Source organism: Rhamphochromis sp. 'chilingali' (genome assembly GCF_963969265.1).
Source record: "Rhamphochromis sp. 'chilingali' genome assembly, chromosome: 8".
Taxonomy (NCBI): Eukaryota; Metazoa; Chordata; class Actinopteri; order Cichliformes; family Cichlidae; genus Rhamphochromis; species Rhamphochromis sp. 'chilingali'.
The window spans coordinates 8301792-8327335 of record NC_137935.1 but is presented as its reverse complement, the minus strand read 5'-3'; the positions used below and the strand labels follow the sequence as shown (position 1 = coordinate 8327335).

Here is a 25544-nt window from a genome sequence, read left to right as displayed (position 1 = left end):
GCCAACTCTCAGGTTTGTCTTAAATGAAAGATGCATCACAAATATCCGAATTCAGCTAGATTAAAAAAAAAAACAATAATAGTGAGACTGACACTATAGGCAGTAGTGCAAATTGCATTACGAAAAAATATGTACACCATAATTCTATGAAAAAGAGTGTAATACACACACACACACACACACACACACACACACACACACACACACACACACACACACACACACATATATATATATATATATATATATATATATATATATATATATATATATATATATATATATATATATATATACACACACAAACAGTTATACATGTGCAATGCTCCTTAAACTCTCCCTTAAGGATGTCCAGTGCAAATACTGACATACAATGTCAGTCAATATTGAATTAATTTACCTGAATTTGAGGTTACCTAACCAAATGCAAAGCTAGATGTGGTAAACATTTTAACATGAAAGTCACTGACAGCTTTTCGTTATCTTGAGCATCCCGAAGGATTTAGTACGAGAACGTGCATCATTTTCAAAGGGTCAGTGAATGCACCAGGAGCCTGTAGGAGCGATAGTAGCGGCGAGTCCAGATTTGTGTGATTGATGGTCGCCTCCTGAGAGTGTTTTATGGACCCGCCCCCATCCAGCCCTCCCTCGCTCGCTCGCTCGCTCTCTCTCTCTCTCTCTCTCCGAGGAGGAGGAATGTGGAAACGGGAGTTAAGTCAGACTGCACCGCACATTTGTGCGCCCGCACAGGAGTAAATAATTGATCATCCTTTCAGTTACATATATTGACGAGCACGAAGTGATTCATGAGCCAATTCTGCAGTCACTTTTTGGATTTACATTCCAGGACCGAACGCATTTCTTCTGCATTTTTCCCTCGTCTGAAGAAAAGTTTGCTTTAAGATCCAACACAGCTGGAGTCTGCAGATGGAAACAAGCTCTCAGTGCACACCGAGCGCACCTAATTTCGGAGGTCTCCCAACATGTAAGCTTTCCTCTGCTTTCCCCCTGTGTTTGCCCTGTTTTCATTCTTTTCATTCCGATAGTGTAGGCACTGCGATAATGTGTTCCTTAAGGTCACCCCTAGCAAAAAATCACTATGTTCTAGAAGTGGCGGCTCATGAAGACACTTGAACTATGTTTCCTGTACTAAGCATCCAAATTCTACTGATTTTGTGAGTATGGGTCATAGTCAGTTACGATATAATACTGTTTGTAGCTTAAGTTTAAAGTTTATTATAGGGATTAGCTCTATTTTAAATATCAAACTAAATTTGAGTTATTCTGAGTTATCCCAGTTGTTCCAATTATAGGATGTACTAATTAGCATTCATATTTACTTTCTTATTATATATATCTTCAATGAATTCCTATATGTAATAAACAAAGAAGCCCAAGAGTAATAAGTGAGATGGAGAATAAGCCAGCCTTTAGTTCATCAAACTTGGATTAATTATTGACTAAATGAATATGATCGGTGACTGTTTTTCCTCTTAGATCTTAAATCTATTTAAATCACAATTCAGAAATGTGTCATTTTAGTCTACTTTAGTCTATTCTACTAAGTTCCCAGTTTAGCTGAGGACTTTTAAAAACACTTCTTACTAATTAACAATCATGCAAAAGACCTGATTAGAGAATAACTGCCTGATGATGTCATAATTGAAGGTCTTTATTCCCCTGATTTTTCTCCTGTCTGTGATTCTTTTCCTCTGCTTGTGTTAGTGATCCATTTATAAAGATCGGGGAACACATTTCTTGTTTTCAGGGTCACATGTCAAAGTCAGCAACTTGTTCACACAGATGATTTGTCTGGTCAGTGCTCAGTTTGGATGTTTCTCTTCCTCTTGACAGGAACCCGGAGTCACTGAGGAGGTGAAGGCTGCTAGTGTTAAATGCTCACTGCAAGACTTCCCACAACATAGCAACTGCTCATATAACTGCTGTTAGTTCAGTGTGAACCATTTGCAGACTGTTTACCATGGCGTCTAGTCTGACATGTACGGGTGTTATCTGGGCCCTGCTGTCCCTGCTGTGCGCTGCTGCTTCCTGTGTTGGCTTCTTCATGCCCTATTGGCTGCTGGGAATACAGATGGACAAGCCAGTGTCCTTTGGCACTTTCCGTCGCTGCTCCTACCCAGTGAGGGATGAAGAGAGCCAGACCACGGTGATGCTGGAGCAGTGTGGGAGGTACGCCTCCTTCCACGGCATCCCGAGTCTTGAATGGAGGATCTGTACTGTGGTGACAGGCGTGGGATGTGGCCTCCTCCTGCTGGTGGCGCTCACAGCTCTCATGGGCTGCTGCATCTCTGACCTCATCTCACGTACAATCGGTCGCGTGGCTGGCGGTATTCAGTTTGTTGGTGGTGAGTATTTATATGCGTGTGTGTGTTCGTCTGTGTGCGTTTGTGCATGCTCGTACCTGCAGCCAACTCTGAGCCCAACTCTACAATGTGCTCACTGGGCTGTGACTGCTGGCATGCAACGCAGAAGCTCTGACTGCAGTTATGAAAAGTGAACAGATCACTCATTTGTTACGGTTTGCTTTCTGTTGAAAGATGGTTTAAAGAGCCTCTGTAAACTCCTGAGATGTAGATGTTTATAGAGATTATGAAGGATGTAATGCCTTTAATTAACTTCTCGTCAGATTTGGCTCAAACCCATTTGCAGGCGCATCAGCGAGGAAACAAGGCAGTATAGAAATCTCAATACTTTTCTTGGCCAGCAAACCTGCATTCAGTCCAGTTAAGCTGTTACTTCCTCCGATACTCGTTGCATAGGAAACGAAAAACCATCCCCGATATCTTGGTCTTAATACTTACTTACATTTAATATAGTAAAAGTTACCCACTATCTACTCATTGCGGTTTGGAATTGAACTGATTTTTTGTAAAAATGTGTCAAAAAGTGGCAAAAACTGAAATATTAACATCATCACATGAATTCTGAGTGCCTTTTGGCCATGTACAGCTTTGGTCCAATTAGAGGAGGTGTGTGAATATGCTGAATCAATTATATAATGAAAATGTGGATTTTAATATACTTTCCTTTATTTTACTATGATCAGTTGTTTTTCCCGTGCTTGTTTCTGTGAAGTCAACATTTGGTATCAATTTTATGTCTTCTTTTTGTAGTTTGACTTTTGAAATTATACCCACACTTTCTCTTCTGTGCCCCTAAAGTTTAAATGAAACCTCCGGCACTGTTTTTTGTAAAGACAGAGTCCCGTCCTCACTGCAACGTTGGCCCTGAAAACGTCCTGTTGTTGGCTGTTTGTTTGATTCCGCTAAGTGGACACTGTTTCGCACAGCACCAGTTTTGTTTGTTTGTGCTGTTGGTTTTGCTCATGTGTACTCCCGGGACGTGAGGTCTGAGGGAAGTCTTCCACTGAAACTGCGAGTTTCTCTGCCCTAGTTTAAGAAGCTGCGGCGTTCCAGTCCTCTCATTAGCTCAAAAACGTTTGCTCACATACTGTGGCTCACCACTCTGCTGTTTACAATCCCCACCACTTCACTTTGGCTTCAAAAAGTGATGTGACATAGAAGCAGGTTGCGGGCAGATTTGACAGAGCTGCCAGGTTTTTTCCTGAGGGATAAATCTACAGAGGGCCACCACAACATGCCATGTCCCAGTTCTAAAAAGCTTAGCTACTTAAGAACATCGGTATTAATGATGTATAATATGGAAGATGATTAAGGTGAAGGCTTGCTGCTTTATTCAGAAATGTGTACCTTTATACAAGGAAAGCTCCTTTTAAGTTCACAGCAGCCCCATACGTGGAGCCTTACAGCAAGCTGCTATTTCTGGTTATAGGATTAAAAATTCCCCGTCTGTCTTTCTTGCGATTTCTCTCTTTCATAGACTCACAAATCCAGACATGCATGAATTTAGACAGTGGGAGAGTGAAGCAAGGCAGCACGCAATACAACGAAGATCAGATCTTTTTTAACTCGAATACTGGTGAGCCAAAGGGCAGAGATGTCTCAGAAGGGCTAATTGGAAGTGACACAACTGGGGAAACTCAGTGGGCTGCACCATGTATTGTCTTTTATCGCTAACAAAGTGTTGAAATATCCAGGCAGGGAGGGGAAGTTGAGAGGGAGAGAGAGAGGACGGAAAATACCTGATGACTGAAACACCGAGCATTCACTTCTCATTAACTGAGAACCTGGCTGAGAAATAAAGATCTGCAGCAGAACAGCTGCAGAAGGTGCCGAAAAGTGTGATCAAATATCAGTGATTAGCCAGAGCAAGGACAGTTTGTGAAGCAGCGAAAGTGAAGTGAGCCTAATGGTCCGCTCTCTGATACCGGTGCCATTCTGATTAATGAAGAGCATCTTGCCAGAGAGGCCAGGACCTCTGAGAAGGCACGAGTAGCCCATCCACTTTACATCTTCCTGTAATTCATCTCATTCTGATGAAACGGATTAGAGTTGAAAGAAATCAGTTCTTTATCTCATTAGTTGGAGAGAAAGACTTTTGACAATGGCTGTTATTGTTTCTAGTGTTGTTGTTTACCTCTTATAACAGCGTTTTATTCCCAGCTCACTACAGGCAAGGTTGTTCCAGAGCTTGTTAATTGCTAATGGCTGAGGCCCAGATTTCCTCTAGGAAACAGAGCTGGAGTCAAAGTATGAGAGCAGGAGACTGCTCTGGTTCATAAATCCTGTACTTGCACCAAACCACTGCGTTCACTGTAGCGTCTTGTCTTATACAGCGTTGGGGACTTAAACCGACTGTGGCCCAGACGACAGATTCAAACATTAAGATTCTTGACTCGGATTTTGTTGTTGGGGATTTTGTTCCCCCCCCCCCCGCAGAGCCTTGCCTTGTCTTTTTTGCATGCTTCAAGTGGAGCTAGACACAGCAGGAAGAAAGCTATTTTAAAGCTATGATTTAAACATCTTCTGTACCTTTTAAATGTTTTCTGTTTCCCCCATACTAAAATAAACTAACAATAAGTTGTGTTTTTATGTTTTTAATTTAATTTTGTTTGGATATTTTGTATTGTATCAATTCTTAATGACTAACAATCACAAGTCCTATGACTGGATAACTGCTCTGCCCAAGCATCAGTAAATATTGGATATAATTGATAATAGCCTGGAGCTTGTGGCTGCAACATTGACTTATTTTTTTTTTTAACAAAGTCACTCTGTATTTATATGTTGCCTTGCTTACTCTATGTGCCATTCAAAGGCAATGCAGACTGTGCGCTGAAAAACTTCAAATATGTTTAAAATCTACTGATGTCTGAAAGCACACAATCCCTGCCTCGGGCTGCCTCTCAGCCCAGATTGAAGTTGGAGGTTTCAGTCTCCGCCATGTGCTCTGAATTGGGTCCGATATCAGGATTTTGTCCAGATCTCAAAACCTTGTCTGAGACAGACTAAGTCAAGCAGTGTGTGTGACTGGCCTTAAGGGATTAATAACCTTGTGACATACCCAGATGCCAAACTGCACCATAGCTTAAAAGCCTAAAAACCATTTTACAAAATAGGCAGGAAAACAATGCTGAGATGCCAAAGTAGAGGAAAGCAACCTATTTTTAATCACACCTGATGAAAATACTTGGCGTTATACATTTGTTCAGAAATAACAAAGGCTTGATTAGTATTGTTGTTGCTTGTAAAAGAAGAAAATACAAAATGATCTTTCCTATCATTTCTTTGTTGCTCAGTAAAGGGGATTTTGAAGAAGTGTAATTATTTTAAAGGTATTAGTTCCGACATATTGTTAAGACCAAAGCATAGCAGTTTGTTGCAGTTCAAGTTAATAACTGGAACTGCATTTATATGACAGAAAACTATGCCATATCTTCATTTTAAGGCACTCAATCAAATAAAAAAGTTGTTGATAAAAAAACAAAAAGTGCTAAAGTGACAGTGGTAAAGCATTGTTCCAAAACATAACCTGCGATCTCTCGATATATTGCCTCGACCTGCAGAAAATGTCAGCTGGATTGAAGTCATTATAACTGCTGATAAAAATGTCAGCAGATATAGTAACTCAAGGCCAGTGGGTATAAGCTATATTTTATTGAGAGTGTGGGGAGCTGCTCTGTCCTAAAATTGAAGGTGAAACAACAAGACAAACAATATAATGCATGACAGGTTCTGCTTGTCCTTTTTCAGGGACTTTCTCAGGGCAGTGTGTTTGGTGGAAATAGGGGACTTCATTTGTACTGCTACAGTTTCAGAGGGGGTGCAGACCTTTGAGGTGTACAGTCTCCTGGGATATAAAACAAGAAATAGCTCAGCGCAGCGTTTTCACTACTATAAGGGAAAGTTGTGGTCAGCAGGGAATCTATAAAGTCTCATTTTTTTATCTGTCATTGTTCCATGAAGAACTCTTCACAGTTTGAGGGAGAAAATCCAATGCTATCACTGTGGGATGGGCTAAAAGCATTTATTATTGATTAGAGACATTTAATGTCTATTACATTAAATGTTAGCCCGGGCTTCTGACAGCTCTTTGATGAAATTAGATCAGAAAAATGTGGCTTTTCAAATGCATCACTGTTCCCTCGCTGCCCTGTGAGGTCTTCCAGACTGAGATGATAAACTTGCAATTTTATGTGACATGTTTTATCCTTTGAGTGTTTGCAAAGCTTTATTTTTATTCTTTATGGGTTTTTTTTTATTTCTTCAAAGCAGAACTGAAGAAAAGACTAAAGCTTCAAATAGACTGAAAGTACAAACAGAATATAGCAAAAGTTGGTGAAACCTTATTAGTCCGGTTTGTTTTAGCAGAAGGACGTGCTTATGAGGGAAACCATGCGACACGTTGACTCTTGCCTCTGCAGTTTGCACAGACGTGTTGACCGTCCTGGTTGAATACTTCCCACACCAGCCTCCACTGAAGCTGCAGTTGATCTGTGATATCAAATAATTGGCCATGTTGCTTTTCAGGATAGCTTCTCCATTTCGTTTTCTGGTTGATTGGCTCTGTTTGAACCTCTGTGCCAGCGACTCTTTTTGGCCGCACTGCTGTGGAATGTCGGTCAGTGAAGAATATGAAGCAGCACATCAAATGCACTCAACTCGATCTGTCTCACTCACTTTCTTGAGTAGCTCTGTCATTTCCACAGAAGTGACCCACCTGTCACATATAACATGTTAATACGGTATCCCGCTCGTGTGTTGGCAAGGCTGGATGACATTTACTACCATCTCTGTCTGCACTGCCTGTGTAGCTCAAAGGGTATATGGAGGGCATGGACATGAGTGATAAATTTAAAGACATGTAAATAAATTACAGATGGGCAGCCTTCATGGCTTTCATAATTTTGCCAAGGGCTATTTGGCACAGCCTTGTGTTGTCCTGTTTTGGAGCCATACCAGCACAGCCAGGAGCTTTGTCCTTGTGGCTGCTTTGTGAGTTCTTGCCAGCTGGATCCCACCCAGTCCCAGAATGCGTGCTTCCACTCCCCTCTCGCCACCAGCACTCATTTTCGAGAGGTTCAACAAAATGAAATCGCATCCATATGAGGGAGGCTTAGCACGAGGGGCTCGCATTTCCCGGGAAATATTCTGTCTGGAACAGTGTCTCTTGACAGTCATGTGTAAATGGTGTCAGATCACAAGACATTTCCAGGGGAGGGGGTTGGGCAATATTTAAATATTTCCTGACATGCACTGTTATCCTTTTTACTTCCAAAGCCTATCCGTATTCCTCCCTCCTCATAGGCCTGCCAGTCTGATTTGATGATGATGGACTGCAGTGTCTCATCTGTCATGTAAGCACTGGAAAAAATTAATGAGAAAGCATATGTTTAAGAGGAGGGAGCCAGGACTTTTCACTGTGGACAAGAGTCTAGTGTAATGATGTTTAGAACTGTGTCTTGCTCTTCACTGCTTATGTTTCAGGCCTCTAATGGTTATAAAGTGGAAGTCTCTACCTCTGGGTTGATTGATCACCTAAAGTAAAGACCACTCTTACACTGTAATACACTCATTTAGCCCGGCAGCTATTTTCACAGTGCACTGTTGCCTCAAAGCTCCACTAATACCAGCGTAAGAGTGTTTGGAGTCAAAGAGCAGTGAAATGTAGCATGTGAACTACAGGCAGGCTATTGTCTGGAGGGTTCAGGTCTGTCTTTTTCATTCACCCTCCACTCTCTGAACTTGTTTTCTGCCATTCAATTTGGGGGTACTTCAGTATTATTTCCAGTGCTCTCAGTCTTTAACTCTCTATATCACGCCTGTTTCACCTTTCCCCTATATCTACTTTGTGTCCACCCATCTGTGTCCATCCCCTCTTTTTCTCCATCCCTTTCTCACGAGTGCCTCCTCCTACTCCTCACAGCGGCACTGTACATTGCTGTTGGCTACAAGCATGAAAAAAATGGATTGGGCCAGTAACCAGTGACCCGAATAGTGGACCTGGTCCAAGCCAGAAAGACAGAAAGAGTGAACAAATGTTAGAAGAGAAAAGAGTGAGGCAAAAACAAAAAAAGATAGAAAAGAGCGGAAAGCTCAGCATCAACAGGGATTTGGTTTTGTCAAACAGGAAGTCTGGGGAACTAAAGCACAGACAGAAGGGTTATTTCAGTCTATTCCTCTGTTAAGTCATTGTTTTCTCTGCTGTAGTTGCAGGCGTGCTTCATATCAGATTGTTTTTTGTCGCGGGGAACATAACTGTGTCTGCATTCGTGTCTGACTTTGAAGCAGCTGTAATAACAGACAACTAGCAGCTTGAGAGTGGAAGGGAATTGGTGATTTGGGGAAATGAATTTCCTAGCAATTAAACTATAAGTTGATTAAATGATTAGCTGAGTTACAGAAAAAAATCAACAACAATTTTGGTAGTCAAGCAATTATCCATTGTTAATTTAGGAATTTAGCAAGTGAAACGTCAGAGATTATCCAGCCACTCACAGCTGTAGTTGTTCCTCACTGTTGCCTACACAAAACATTTCATTTGACCCTTGCCCACATCAACATCAATATTTCCTAACCTTTTTCTGGCATTTTATAGACTGAGTAATTTATTAATCAACACTTAACTTAATCAGAGTGCAGTGTTCATCATAGTAGTTTAGTGTGTTAACAGCCAGAGCTGATGGAAATGCCATTAGTTACAGTATGTGGTTTTCTGGTATTGAACAAATTAGAGCTTTATCTTAATAATGACACTTGATGATGTTACCATCCATTATTCATCCTGGGCCAAAGTGGTGGATTGACCTACCAACACTGCCTTCCTCGAGTTGTGAAACTTTGCGTCTTTATTTCCTGTTTACACAGACTGTGTAATATTTGTTACTTGTTGTCCTAGACCATCAAAAGTTTATTTTCTGGGACCTTCTCCTCTGTTTTCAGAGAAAGGGCAAAGTACACAGAAAAGTAATTGTTAACACATCTCAGATCCTTGCCACTGACAACTAAAACAGTGAATACTGTATGCATGAATGGGTGAATCAGTGCTTAAACAGATGCTTCACAGATGGTAGAGGCTCCACTCCTCTGTATCACTGATGACACATTGTGGAGGGCATGCATGATGTCAGCGTCCAGGTCTTTGCTCACAGTGAGCAATACTGAAGTGGGAGGCACAAAAGTAAACTCTTTTAAACAGAAACACAAATAGCAGACAATGCAAAGAGAAAAACATCAACACATACCTGGATCACCACATGCTATGTCTAATTGGAGATGAAGAGGACGAAAAGCCCACATTTGACCCGTTAGACGTTTCCGAGGGAGACCGAGGCCATGAGTTGGCTGAATAAATGAATAAGTATAGATTGTATGGATTGGCTCTCAGCCCTATGGGATAAAATAGTTTGCTCTGTATTCATACCCTGTTTTACAGTCTCAGAGGCACCATGCCTTTAACACTACAGTTAATTATACCCTGTTCTTCCAAGTGAGAGGAATGTGAGGTCAGTGCTTCTTTTGTGCTGCTGCGTAGGTCAAATAGCAGGCCGGTGAGAAAATAGAATATATGCTCAATGTATTGAGATGATTCTACAACTAAAAAGGCAGCTAGGAATACTGAGAAGTGTATTTTTGCTTAAGAAATATGACTAAATTGTGTGTTTTCCATCAAACTGGATCTGCATTAAATTTCAAATTTGCGTATTCAAAGAGCCAATGCGAAGATTCATTTCAGAGTGAGTAATTCCCTCCTTTGACTTGTAGATGTCTCATTTAATTTGACTTAGGGAACCCAAGCGTTTCCCATTTTTTTTATCACTGAAAGGCCAGAAATAGCATTAAGCGCTGCATGGCAAGCCGGAGCCGTCAGTTTGTGGAAGAGTGTAAGCACTGTCTCTGGGTGAATTAGATCAGGGTCAGTGTACAGCTCTGGGACAGACCCTGTACTTCAGTGGGTCACTCAAACACATGTGAAGACAGGTGAAGATGACATATAAGGCAGCTGAAGATCAGATCAGAGAAGGACAGAGGTCACCTGTACACCATGTCACCTAATGACATGGTGACTGTAGTTGCATGTGTGAATTGGACTCTTTTTTTTTTACATTTTTTAGCATGAAAGGTTGCTTTTTGTATGCTTTTATTTTCTGGTGGGTGTCTGTAGATAACTCTGCATGTGACTGAGTTTAGTAATGTCCTGTCTGCTGAGTCCTAGGCCTGCCTCTGCTGTCTGCCTTAAGGAATGGTGGGAATTTGGGGTAAATATATTCTGCCCACTAACCGTCCCCAGTACAATTTTAAGTTGAAGGGCTTTTATTAGTTACTTGTGCTGCACAAGAGAAAGTGTTAAAATTGCACTAATTTCACAGTTTTTTTATACTATCTGTGTTAAAATTCACATTTATCCAGGGATTTTTCCAATACACACTCTGCACAGAGTGTTTGTGTGTTTAGTGTTCGATATAAGTCAAATGTGCTGTGTAGGCTTTTCCTTTTCCTTTTCTTTCTTTCTTTCTTTTTTTTTTTTTTTTTGGAAGCAGGAAAAAATCACCAAAGCACCTTGGTGTAGTAATAAGCAAAATGTCACTCCCATCATTATCATAAAATGACAACCATGTAATTGTGCCGCATGAAATTATGTCTCAGGGAAAAAGTGTGCATGCCTCAGTTTTTAAAAGGCTGACACAAGCTGAAGAATAATCTTCAATTTGTGGCCTGTGGCTGTACTTGTGTTGACTGCTGAGGTTTGAGTGTTTTGGTGGAAGTAGTTTTCCTTTACTTCCCAGACTCTCATTCCAGCTGGTCAGCAGCAGTTGGGTGGGATTTTCCCATTACTTGATCTGGTTTCCACAGCAGCAGGGGGTGCAGAACCAGAGGAAAGACAGAGATAGGAAGAGAAGAGTGGGGAAAGAGGAAAGAGAGGGTCAACATTTGTCTAAATCCCCGGAGTCTTGTAGTGGTTGGGGGTCTGCTAGATAAACAGGTTAAGTTACACCACCACCATCCAGCTTACAGTCCGTTCAGCGCTCAAAGTCTATTTTTACCCTCTTTGGGCAGATTGTTGTCAAGCCTCAACAGCTAAATGGCACCTTGTTGACTGGCCTTCAGGTGAACCTAGAAGAGAGAAAGAAACTGCAACAACAGCAAGGCATAAACAAAGCCCAGCATGAAAAAGCTTGAATTCAGGCAGTTATTCTAACCGCGAGCAGACAAAGGCTGTGAAAGCAGACTGAAATAAGAGACCCCAAGCTGGGACGCCCATTCAGTTTACCATACGACATAGTGGCTGGTTGTATTTTGAGCCACTCGGTTCAAAATAAGCCTCTGAAAGCATAACACAGTGTCTCTGGAATGCACAAAGTAAGCTTCCATCTCTGAGAGAGTTTGAAGAGGCTATAAAGGGGACAGAATACTCCTCTACCCATATTTGTATATGTTTATGAAGATCAGCAGGAGGTGACCATATATAGGATTGTTATGGAAAACAGCTCTGCAGAAGAGCCGTCTGGGGTTTGGCAGCTTTTACACAAAGTGTCACAAAGGAAAGGTTCTTATAAAAGATAAACTCATATTGGAAGCTAAATCAAGGACTTGTTGCAATGTGACAAGTTGGGTCAGGTGCAGTGTACAAACAGCCTTGAGGTTGGTGGGGAATACTGATATTAGTCATGATACCTTATCACTTTCCTCACCTGTTATAAGAGTTGAGAACATTAGCAAGACAGTGTGTCCTGCATGTGGGCTCCACCTCCTCTGCTGCTATGTTCATGCACTGTATTACTGTTACTCACATCATTTTTTTTTTGTTTTCACGTTCTTCTTCTTTCACCCGTGTGCATTCTTTTTGTTTGTTCTTTTATGTTGAACAAAAAGCAAAATGTCACAAAATACTTGGATTAAAAAAACTGAAAGCTGAGAGTTCTGCTCCTTTTCAAAGGGAGTTTGGGAACAAAGATACTCTTTGACTTTGCTGTCTGCTCTAATTCTGGATCTCACCCATTCTGACTCCCCTGTGTTTTGATCCCAGGCCCAACAGCCCATCTACACCAAGGTCCACGGCAATGGCGACCTGGCTCAAGTTACGTCACAACATGAGAGAGTTTTCATGGGTTTGATTTAGAACCACACTGGGACTGAGCCCACATAGTCCAGCTAATGCTTGAACAAGCACACGAGTTGATGTCTCTAGCGGGAGATGGTGTGGATCAGTCGAAATGATTAACTATGTGTTATTCTCAGGCTTTATAGACTAGCCACCATAATGAAAACACCAATCTTCAGTGAATAGCTACAAGATAATGGAAACACTGACCACCATCATTTTTCTGCTTTGTGTGTGACTGTCATTTTAAATAAAGCCTCACAAGATGAAGTAATCATTTCAAATCATTTCTAAGGACATAATTGTATCATCTTTTTTTCTGTAAGTGTCTGGGCTATTCTATCCAACTACTTCACATTATTTTGCAAATGTTATACATATAAATTCCCAAGCCAAGGGGCATAATCATTCAGTCTGCCCTAGGGCCGCCTTCCAGTTAAACGTGCCCAAAACACCTTAACCAAGAGGCATCCGAGAAGCATCCTAATCAGATTGCCGAACAACCATAACTGCCTCCTTTTGATGTGGAGGAGTTGCAGCTCTGAGCCCCTCCTAAATCACTAAGCTCTTCATGCTATCTCTAAGGGAGAGCCCAAAAACTCTGTGAAGGAAACTCACTTGTATCGGTGAACTTGTTTAGTTTGGTCACTGCACAGAGCTCATGGACAAAGATAGGGGTAGGAATGTAGATCGATGGGTAACGCAACAGCTTTGCTTCTACATTCAGATCTTTTCGTATTACAACAGAGGGGTACAGCATTCTGCAACACTGCAGATGCTGCACGAAGCTGTCAGTCAATTACCCGCTCCTTTTTTTTCCCCTGACTCGTAAGCAAGACTCAAAGATACTTGAACTCCTCCACTTGAGGCAACAACTCATTCCCTACCTGGAGTGGGCACTCCACCCTTTTGTCCTCACACATGCTAATTTTCATCTCAACTGTTTCACACTCAGCTAGAGTTCATCGATCGAGGATATTCAAGGGTGCGTGGGAGTTTGTGCAACCAGCCAGTTTACAGGAACATGATTTTTTGGATTTTAGGGAAGTTCGGTGCCAAATCACAATAATAGTTGCCTCCGTACTGGAATAGTACAGAGAAAACCTCAACAATCAGATGATCCCCTATGAGAAGATAGGAGAAGCCAGTATGGGAGAAGTATGCTCTCTCAGTTGTAATGGGCCATTTGGTCCCTGCACAAAAACAATGAGAGCTTGGTTCTCATAAATGAGATTATATATGTATGACTCATTTTCAGTGGGGTTTGGTTTGCACCAGGATTCGCCTTGCCGCTGATTCTGTTTATAACTTGGTGCAGCCAAAGGAGGGAGAATGTCAGGCCCTCAGATGGTCTCATCATTTCAGGGCAACTCCAGGCTGTTGTGTAGTAGTGTATACGTAAACCTCATTACAGACTCCACACCCTGTAGTCAGTCTCTACCATTTAGTCACCATTACATGGGCAAATTGGAAGGAAACCAGAAAGCTTTTAACAAAGCGCTAAAAACAAGGGTGTCACCTGTTAAGGTGAAGCAGAATGGAGGATTTGTAATTATGGAGTGATTATATATTTGGAGCCAAGCCCTTGGGAGCTGAACCGTATTGCTCCACTGCCAGAGATATCACTCAAATCTACTTATCTCGTGCACCGCCAGCTAAGACTTGAATATTATAGAACATGTCACTATCGTGACTGTCCTGATAGTGCTACTTAATGCCAGTCCTTTGTTGGCATTCCCCTCAGGGCAGCTCCTCTTCCTGCCTCCTGTCTTTTAGCCAGACCACATAAATGCGAGAAAGCTAAAGATATGGCTTTCTTAGTCGAGCATCTTAAATTGAATTTGGCTCGTTTACAAAGCATGCATTGGATGTGATTATTCCAGGGTAAAACTACAAAGATTAAAGACAATTCTGACTGACTTTCTTTGAGAGCTGCTCGATCAAATATTAAAATGTTCCAAAGCTGTTCTGCTCAACATGTTTTAGTCTGACCATGATGTGCCTTCCCATCTGACACTGGAAGATAACCACAGAGTAAGTGGCTGGCCAGAGTGTGGGTGGGTTTTTTTTTCCACAAACAGAGCACTCAGTCATACTCATGATGGAAGCTGAATGGCTCGTCATGTGCAAAAGAGAGATAATAGGAGCTGAGAAGTCAGAGGTGCTCCGGCCTGCTGATAACACTGTGCAGACTGTCAGTCAGAGAGTAGTTGGACAAAGCGTAGGTTGTACCGTTTTGATTGCCAGCTTGATATCTGATGTTTGCTTTCAAGCTATACTGACATCTTTCTTTCTCAGTCAGCTTGTTCATGAAAGATATGTTGCCTTAAATTGTTTTTTTCTGCCTCTATAACTGCATAACCTCTCCAAAGTGAGGCGGCACTGATGGCTATTACAGAGAAAGGTGAGTTTGACATCGGTCATTCAGTATTTACACTGAACATCAGCCACATACAGCACTAACATCAAGGTTATTCGGTAAGATAGCTGGTAAACTGACAAAGGCTGCGTGCACAAAATAGCAATAAAAGCAGAGACAGCTGTGCAGTGCACAGAGACCCTGCAATACCCCACTGGGTTTTAGGCGGTAAATGTCCGTTATTATCTCTGCATCTTCTTCTCTAGCCTCCGATGTGTCTGGTGCTCTGCAATCATTTAGCCTCCACTTTCTTGGGCAGTGTACTTAGAAATGAGCTAGACATCACTTTGCCTGGCAGTGAAAGTAGAGAAACAGCTGAAAAGCATGTGGACTCACTTGCAGCTCATCTGCGCTGGAAATGTCCTCGAGGATTTGAGTAGGATTTTTATTATGTATCTTGGCAGGTGCTTCCTGTATGGTTAGAGTGACTTTTGGATTAGATTGCGCACCAAGAGCTGCACCTCTTGATTAAAATCGGGTGGCTCACATACTGCTTTGTTGAAGATGTTGTAAATTATGCAGTGGACTTTTACTTGTGTGTATTTTGATGTTGATAGAATTGTTGGATGTGGTTCAGTTAATATAGTAAAAAAAAAGATGCCTGATATAGTAAATACTTTTGTTTAGATTACATAATATTAATAAAATAATACAACGACAATGTTATAACTTTATGGTCATTTTATGTCAGTGGTACAATACAAAATACAAGTACCTTTAAAAGCAATGAGCTTTCATAATATTCAGACTTTCAAAAGGAAATTTGAAAAATATATATCTGAATATCCTAAATAAATTTGAATATCAGTAATATAAACACCAGAATTATGATACTGTAATGACCTCTCCTGAAATCATCAGAAAAATCAAACATGTTAGTCATGAGTATTGTTTAATCCTTAGTTCACCATTGTTGCTGTGTGTCTGTGGATAGCATGCCTAACTCCTTCATATGGTAATACTTTGGTACAGCAAATGAAAGCACAGAAGCATTTGACTTGATAAATAACAGCAAAACATGTCTTAACATATTTTTTTCTGTTCATTTAGCTTTGGCGCCATGAAAAAAAATGCTAAGGTGCCGCACCCAGGTCTTCTACCGGTAGTGAAAATCCTGCTGTTTACTCTGGCATCATGTTTGCTAATATGAAAACTGTTACTTGACATTTTGCTTAATTAATTAACTTAAAAACAACATAAAGGGTTTCACTGTGTACTCAATAACTAACTGACTGAATCATTAATAGGTTTTTACAGTGAATGCAGGGTTTAAAATATATATTTTAATAAGAGGGATAAGTGTAGAAACAAACAATGTGACATTACAAGGTTTCTAAAGAAATCAAGGAGCTTTTTGCTTTAAAAGATTGCATTCCCATGGGTTTGAGGCTTTCATGTGCTGGTGTTTGTCTCTCACTTCTTGACATTTCTGCACACTTTCAGCACAAAGGAAAGCTTACACTATAGACAGTTGGCAAATATATGGTTACAGGTCGATCCTCAGCTTCTCCAAGACATTGAAAGTGAAACGCTCGAGATGAGCTGAGCACTTTTTGTTGTGCAGTCGTTGGCTGGTTTCTAACAACTGGTGCTTGGAGGTGGTATGCACATTCAGCTTAAAGAAAAACGCGTATGCTAAAATACAAGCTTCAAACAGCAACTGCCGTGGACCGCAAAGTAAAAATCTGTGTGCTTTGACAAACAGATACATAAATGGGACAGAGTAACTTGGGTGTGGTTTTTATAGACTCCTTTGGGCAAAAGTTTGTGATTTCCTTCATAGAAAAAAAGAGTTTCCTTTTTGAAATCTACCCATAAGGTACCCTGGGTTTTCACAAGCATCCTCTTTCTTAGAAGGCAACAAAACATTTTAAAGTAGCCAGCTTGTACAGCAGTATCAGTGGTTGAAAGGTTTTGTAGTTGTTGAGGCATACCATTCAAACAGTCTTTCTTCCCACTGCTTATTGATGGGCCCTCAGCAGGGTGTCGCTTACTCAGGAAGACACCTGCCCTGAACCACAGTAATCTGTAATCATGATCAAAGCTTGGATCTGCCAGCTGGAAGCTCACTAGTGTCCTAGCTCTAAGCATTGTTGTTTCGAGTTCGCCCTCCTCCCCTAAACTAGCCCTGTGGGCAGTTAAACACGGAGCTAGTGGGAATTGTGGGAAGAGAGGAGGGTGGAGACTCCACCAGAGGCCCAGGCTTCTGTAGGACTTATTGATCTCTGAAAAGAGATCTTCATCCTCTCATGAACAACAGGCACACCACTATTTGATACTTGAGGTAATTATGGAGCATTTGTTGCCTCACTGTTTACTCTCATTTGTTCTACATTGTTTCTTTCAGTGGCTTTGCAGACATCTCGCTCCGCATTCTTCACGTGAAGCATTATCTCTCTGTCACATTCAGCCATTGACCTTCCTCTTTTGTCTCTTGTCTTAAAAATCCAACAAATGATTGATCTTACAGTCTGTGCCTGGCAATTAAAGAGCCCCCCCCCCCCCCTCCTTACACCTTAGCTAAACATATCATCGTCTAACATGCTCCCATGGCTCAGCTCTTTGTGATAATTACCCCAGTGTTAGACCTTGAGCTTGATAAGTAACACCTAACCAAGGGCAACTTGTGTGTGCAGAGCAGGAGTGTGATTCATTGGCATGTATATGGCTGGCTATATATCTCCAGGGAAGGAGTAGTAGGTGGGGGTGGCGAAATGAGCAGGGGAAAATAGGCTGCTGTCACTTGAGTGGCTGCTAATGTGGTCTCTCCAATGATAATATAAAACACTTAGAAAGGCAATCTATTATTATTATTATTTCTAATGGCCTAAACAGCACAAATGAAAGCTTAACATAGGTAAGGCTTTTTGTTTTGTTCAACAGCCATTACTTAAGTATATTCCATTCACACTGATATTAACCAGAGAAAATACGATTTAAAAGCTAATAGTTTTATCTAATAAATGTATTTCAGATCTTGTTTATTAAACGATCGGTTACTTGACTTGCAAGGATTAAATATACCTTATATAATATCTTTATAAACAAGGACATAATCACACGGTAGCTGCTCCACTTTGTAGTAGAGAAACCTCTCCCCTCTCTTTCCCCTCCATCCAATTGTTTTCTCCCGTGGCATGTCAAGTGCGATCCAGACCTAATCTACCAGCCCAACAGTGAGGTACCCACAGTGAGGCCCCAAGGCCCAGCACCACCGCTTCATTCGTCTTCAAGACAGGCTACAGGCGTGAGACCATCCTCATGCCTATCCTGTTGCGCTTGCATATGCAAGGGATGCTAAACCCCGGAGCCTTCATCTGGTCTCCAGGTGGTCACTGAAGCAGTGGCCCGTATCTTCCCACGTGTCGGTGAGCTTTTGAAAATAAGTGAAGATTGTCCTCTCTCCCTGCGCAGAAAAGGGCCATCCCCTCCAGCTTCTTCAGAGGAAACAAGCCGGTGTGATACTGCATCACACTGAGGTGATGATGAGCGAATAGCATGGGAAATTTCACTAGCTGTGCTCTTTGTGCAGTTTCCTGTTGTCATGTTTGTCTTCTGTTTGTTTTGGAAGCTGCTCACACATCACACATACATGTTTGCTCAAACAATGTTGAATATATATATGTATTTTTAAAATTTTCTTCCTGTATATTTCAGTCCTGGCATCACCATATTGACAGGTTAGAGCAAACAATCAGTCTTCCAGTTATGCAAACACTTGCAGATGGTGCAGAAACATCCAAAGATGTTCCCCATCCGTGTTTGCTCTCCATTACACAAAGATTCTAGGAAGACAAAGAACTGTTTGCAAGTCATTTGTGTGCTTGTTTGTTTATGTTTTCTTCCGCACAATGCACACTAAACTACAGTCCAATAGGTGCATTGTGTGTACTGTCACAGAATGCACCCACTGGATCGTAGCCAGAGGCTTTTACAGCCTGTTATAGCAGCACTATGTGACTCTACATCTTTAGAAAACAGCAGATGAAACATTTTGCACAGTCATTTTGCACGGTTAATTTTCTTAAATTCTTAAACATTTTGTTCCTTCTCTTAACTACAAACAGCTTACCGTGAACAATTTCCGATTTTTCTTAAAAGAAATAGAACTGAACACAGCCTTGCTGCTGTTTTTTGTTCCAACTGTGCAGAGCACAATGTTATAGTTCTTGCCTTCTGCTGAAGACAGACGGTCAGCCTTATGGTAAGTTGTTTACTCTGGCAAGTACACTCAGAAAGTCTTGCAATTGTGGCAAAATGAATGACATGTTGCCCCTGACAAAGCTGCTACAGGCCGAGCTCACTGTTTGTTCCTTTCAAGTGGAAGTCAAATACAGCTTTAGTAAACGTGATGGCTTAACAGTGAGGCAAAGGAGACAAGCTGCCTGTTTCAGCACCAGCCAGATACTGATTATCAGATTAGAATTTCCCCAGTTTGAACTTTTTTTCAGCAGAAAAATAACCATGAAATGAGGCATTTGAGATAGAAGCTCATCTTTAACCGTCCCTTCCCTCATCTCTCCCACTTCTCTCTGCACCGGCACACTGAGTAAAGAATACATTAGAGGGTAATGAAATAAGGGCATTTAAAGAAAGATTTGAATTGAGTGTCAGTCATGGGTAGACGATCACATTACCAGTTGTCCATTGTAATGACTTTCCCTCCCATTAGGAGGTATTATGATCTCCTCTAAAATGTAATTACAGTTGAAATGGGCTCGTGCCTGTCCTGCAAAAATGGTCAGAAACGGACAGAATTTTATTTCACTAGTCTATTTTTTTTTATCGACAGCGCCTATATGAAGACTTCATTAGATCACAAAATCGTGTTTTGGCAGCTTGGCTATCCTGCCCTACATTTCCAAAGAGTGTATTTATATGAAAGAAATTGCCACCCACACTTGTTACCTTTGTGGGAACAAATCCTTGGAAACCCTGCTGCACATCTATATATGATGCAGCCGTTGACGTCAACTGTGAAGCTGTTTTTTAATACGCTTGTTCCTCTTCTTTGCCTTAGACCCCAGCTCTGTTACCTCCACTCTTTACCCCGCTCTTTCAGAGGCCACTGAAGGTTGATGGAAGCCGAGGCTGGGGGAGGGTTGTGGAAGGATAGGGGCTCTGGAGGCCGCCTGTGGAATCTTTGCATACCACCAGAGAAAGTGGGAGGGATTCTTTTTTATCCCCCCCCCTTCTCATTTTCTCCCAACCAGCATCATAAAGTGCACAGCAGCAGCTGGTGTCAAAGAAAGACGGAGCGAGAAAAACGATGCACTGCTATCTCACTTACTATCTTTAAATAAAGGCCAGTAAGCAGAGAAAGGGGAGATTATATAGAAGAGCGGAAGATGTGGCACCCATCCCTACAGCAAATCACCACATGGAGCAGATCTAAATCAAGTTCCCCTTGCTATAAATACAATGGAAGACAGCAGAATAATAAGCTGCAGCATATGGCCATGGTCAACCTCTGTGGGCAGAAAGGAGCGCTATTCTTCCATGCTTTGCATTTCTCCTCTGAATTCATCCATGAAGGCGCTCAGTTTAGCACGCACCACAGCAGAGGAAGCTCTGGCAGTAGGACATGCCAATCAGACCAGTGGCACTATTTCCATGGTTTCTGTTCTGGAGAAAAATTAGTTATGGCCAATATAAATTAAAGTATGCGATAAAATGCTGCATTCACCTTTATGGTCTAGCAACTACTCAATATTACACGAGGCTCACTGCCTTAAAGCGCTGTAATTGAATGATGAACAAAGGGGCTTGTTGGGTTAAAAGCTACTGTGGTTGGGGGGTTTTTTTTCTCCTTGCATTGAGTATCATATTCTGTGGATGGATGGAGGAGGGGGTTGTTTGTTGGCCCATAAGGATCAATTAAGCCATCAGTAGGAAGAGACAGTAATAAGACATGTAATGAAAGGTCCCTCTTCCTTGGGGAACAGTGTTATATTCATCACCGCCTCGTGTTCACACATTTATCACTGGAACATTACAAGTTGTAATCAGTCACAGATGTCAGGGCTGGTGCTGATTCTCTATCACTCCTTGCGTCTTGACACAGATATGAGTTGCTACATAATGCATTTAATCTACTGTAGGCTCCTGCGATCTGTAGAGCTCCATGAGAGGCTCTCATGTGAACAGATTACTAATTGGAACGTCAAATTCCATCCTGCCTTTGATCGTTTTTATTAGTTTTTGTTTTTTGTCATCACTAAAACAACTTAACCAACAGTTATATTTCCTTAGATGTGAGGTGTAACACCATTTAATGCATGACGTGTAATCGCAGAGTCCAAATGTTTCGTCTTCATATCATAACGCATATTCCGCCTTCCCATCTGGCCACCAGGGTTGGGTAAATTGGTTTGAAGATTTCTCTCCAGAGGTGGGTTCACACTTCCTTCCACAAGATGGTTTCATTCTTACACTGTTGGTTGTTTTTCAGACAAAACACAACCGGTGGAAAATGTTAACCGGGGATGTCTGATGTTGGTGCTCCTCCCAAACTTCTAAGCTAAGGAGCTGACGGACAAGTGTATGTGTTGTGTTGCCAGGGTGAAGTGCAAAAAGAGTTTTAGTCGAGCAGTTCAATATGTACTGACCAAAATACTTTTGCACCGCACCTTGTAATTTCTGTCCTTTGGAATAAATGGTCTGGTCGCACTGCCAAGCCGCAAGTTTCACTTTGCTCGTTGTGGCCTGGCAAGAATTTCAACCAAGCTGCACAATACTTGACTGACAGATCTCTCCTTCACTCATGTTACATTATATAGTCTTCCTGCCCTTGACTGGATGAAAATACCACTCATTTGGCTGTCGTTAATCTTTCAATCAGATTTCCATCTTCAACTGGAAAAATATGCGGCAGTTTTTGTCAGCACTTTTCATAAATTACCCACAAAAACTGGTCAGACACGAGAGAGGCAGCTGCAGTCCCTTATTTGTTTTGCCTTTAAGTAAGACCTGATTTATGATCTCACTTTACTAAGCTGCCCCGATACTTAATTGGTATGAAATGAATGAAAAGATGCATATAGTGCCGTGCAAAAGTCTCGATCCAGTCCTCATTTTTTTATATAAGGAGAATAGGTGTAGCCATTTATTGAAATGTGGAAAAATGCATAAAAAGTGTATGCAGTGTATACAGTACATAAGGTATAAGGTAGTTTGTACAAATCTTGGTATGGCCACCCCTATTTATCTTCTATTGATGTACCACGTAATATTTATGAATACTCTACTCTACTCTACTATTTCTTATTTAATCTGTATTTTTGTTTAACCAGTGTTTCTCATTTGTTAGCTTATTTGTACTCTGTTATGGTCATATATCTGTTATGTTATAACCTTTTTATGAAGCACTTTGGTGCACCTTCGGTCTTAAATGTGCTATATAAATAAAGTTGTTGTTGTTGTATTCTTCAACCCAACCTGAAAGGCAATCGTTCTTGTAATTTCTTTAAGTAGTCTTTAGAAATAATTCTCTGGGGTTCTTGGAGCTCTTCTTTGGATGTTGTTGCCTTTTCTTCTATTCTTTGTCAACATGATCCCACACTGCTTCAGTAATGTTGAGGTTTGGACTGTGGGCTGTCCCTTTGTGTGTTTCTATCCAGGTATGCTTTTACTACATTGGCAGCGTTTTTGGGATCATTTTAATGGTAAAAAAAAAAAGAAGAAGCTTTTGCCAATCAGATGCTTTCCAGATGGCACTGCATGTTCCATCAAAATACGATGGTACTTTTCTGCATTCATAATTCCATCAATTATGAGAAGCCCCAATTCTGTACATACTGGTGATCATTTTAACAAAACATTTTAAGTTTGGACTCATCACTCACCTGCTGCCACTGATTTTCAGTTCAGTTCATGTGTAATTTAGCATACTTTAGCCTTTTTCCCCTGGCAGCCTGCATTCCATTTAGACCATTTCTAATGAGGCTTTGGTGAACAGAAGATTAACTGAAGAGCCACATGAGTCTCTCAGCTCCTGTGTCAGGTCTTTGTTGGATTTTTCCCTGTTTTTTGAGCACATGTCTTTCAGATACTGTTCATCTGCTCTAGATAGTTTTTTAGCCGTGATTCTTATTCTTTTGCCCTCCACTTGTCCAGTTTCCCCAAAAGTTGTTAAAGGACACATTACACAGTATTCCAAGATATACCAAATGCTAATAGCTCTTTGGGAATCACATTGTCGATGCAAAAATAATATTTGGCATTTTTTGTGACAGGCTGCTAGTAACAAAGTCCCTAAAATTACAATTAAGAATTGTTTTTATATTGAGTTTAAATGACCTGTTATGTGTAGACACATCTTTGGCTTATCAGGGTCTTATGAGTTAGTTGCCTTTTTATACTTGAATGAGTCATAGGTCAGTGAGAAGTGGTTTAAAAACAAAACAAATACTTCTTTGAAAATAGTCAGGTACCAGACTAAAAATAAGCAAAAAGCAGGTAATGTCGAAAGAAAAAACTTGAAAAGACCTTTAGAAAGTCTGGAAGGCTATTGCTCAGGACTACTTATAAGAAAGTCAGAAGAAATGAGGACTCTTGCACAGTACCGCGCATTTCTTAGGATCATTTTAGAAAGTTTCGTTTAAATTGTCTGTGCTAAGTAGAGCTGGGTATCGTCACTGATTTCTATAATCGATTTGATTCCGATTCACAAGGTCCCGATTTGATTAGAACTGAATCGAATTGGGGAAATTTTGCCTCAGACAGTCAGAAATATTATAATTCTGATCATTTATCAGGTGTAAGCATCACAGCAGGCGCCTTTGTGCCAAAGTAACTAAGGATAAAGCACAGAAACACATGAAAGAGATTTTCCTGGCCTGGCTTTTTGTAGCAGATAACTGCCTTAAAAATATTCTGCAGTAGATCAAAAACTGAAGTCAAGCAGAGCAAAGTTACAGAGGTTTTATTAGAGACACAGCTAAGCATTTTGCAGTTTGGTATAGTTTTAAAAAGTTTACATTTCTTCGGTTTTGAACAGCAGAAATTGGGCTTTCTTGTCTCAGGTCATTTTTTAATTAAAAAAAACAGCGGCTGACAGCGCTGTACACAACAATAGACTGGTGCGTAATAAGACAAGACAGAAAACTGATATTTGAGATTGGAAAATGTTCTTGAAGTGCACTGAGAGGAGAGAGAGAGAGAGAGAGAGAGAGAGAGGGCTGTGGAGGAAGTGTGGTTTTTATCATGGTGGAAGCAAAACAGCAAAGGTAAGAGGGAATTAATGACGATATTTATCAAATGTGAAGCGTAGTTTTGATCTTCTTTTCAGTCAATTTTGGTCAGATAGTGACAAAACCTGCTGCATCAGAATCTGTGAGGTGTCGGCTTTCAACATCTTACAGATTCTGTTGCGTTGGGTTTGCGCTTTGTGTTTACGTCTTTGTGTTGAATCCGTTTATCTGCTCTCGTTTGCTGTTTTAGCTGTTTGGTGGTTGTTGAAACGAAAGCTTTAACCTGAGATTCTGGCAAATACATTTATATTTAAAAAGTGATTCAGGATTTAATGAATCGATATCCAGTGTTGGTCAAGTTACTTGAAAAAAGTAATCAGTAACTAATTACTGATTACTTCCCCAAAAAAGTAATCCCGTTACTTTACTGATTACTTATTTTCAAAAGTAATTAATTACTTAGTTACTTAGTTACTTAGTTACTTTTTAAAAACACGATTTACAACCTGAATAGGTGATAAAGCGATAGATCTTTCAGCCCAATTCTACTTTTTCTACATAATCCATCATACAAAATGTAATCAAATGGAAAAGTCTCTTTTTTTAACTTGTTTTATCAGTTTTAATCTTTTAACTTTATGCATCAAGCAAAAATTTAATTATATGCAACATTCTGACTTGAATAAATTAGTTTAACATTTAAACCTATTTTCTACACATTCCAGCACATAAAATAAAATATTTTTTGTGTTTACACTCACTCTTTCAAATAGATGCAAGTAAAACACAGCAGAAAATAAATAAAGTCAAAGACTCAGCGGTCCTGTTGCTCTATTTTCACCTGCAAAGCAGGACTGCGGTAGGCAGAGGTTTACCCTGGTGCAGGTGTGCCGCAGCGGTCAGTGGAAGAATCCGCGAGTTTCTCTGTGAATTTCCCATTACGTCGTTGCGCACTCAGTGCTTGCTCGGAAGTTTAGGGGTTTTTTTCGCTGCAAAAAGAAGTTTTCTTCCCACGCACAACGGACACTAATGTTTTTGTCACTTTTTATGGAATCAAACTCAAAGTAAGGTCAGTACTTCCACGCTTTAAACGCTGCACGCTCATACTCTCTCCCACAATCGATATGTGATCCATTGTTGATCTGCACACAGCTGTTGTCACTAACGGTGCACTCGCTTACTGTCATGAGACATTCTCGCAAAAAATCACGGTTTTAGTAACGCAGTAACGCAGCGTTCCTACGGGAAAGTAACGGTAATCTAATTACCGTTTTTGCAATAGTAATCCCTTACTTTACTCATTACTTGAAAAAGTAATCAGATTACAGTAACGCGTTACAAGTAATGCGTTACTGCCCATCTCTTTTTTTTTTTTTTCTTTTTGTGTCCCGTTTGGATCTTTAGCCATCAGAATTGTTGTCTTAAGGCAAAGAAAGATGCCAAGCGGATTT

General features: G+C 40.8%; 1 protein-coding gene across 1 annotated transcript in view; it reads left to right on the top strand.

Moving 5' to 3' along the window:
* The first annotated feature begins 696 nt into the window (after positions 1-696).
* Positions 697-25544, top strand: part of LOC308400861 (LHFPL tetraspan subfamily member 6 protein) — a 47618-nt gene continuing 22770 nt past the window's right edge. The window contains exons 1-2 of the mRNA XM_080888882.1: positions 697-985; positions 1855-2366. Of these exons, the coding sequence (XP_080745008.1) occupies positions 1982-2366 (385 nt within the window). The 5' untranslated portion in view covers positions 697-985; positions 1855-1981. The remainder of the gene's footprint in view (positions 986-1854; positions 2367-25544) is intronic.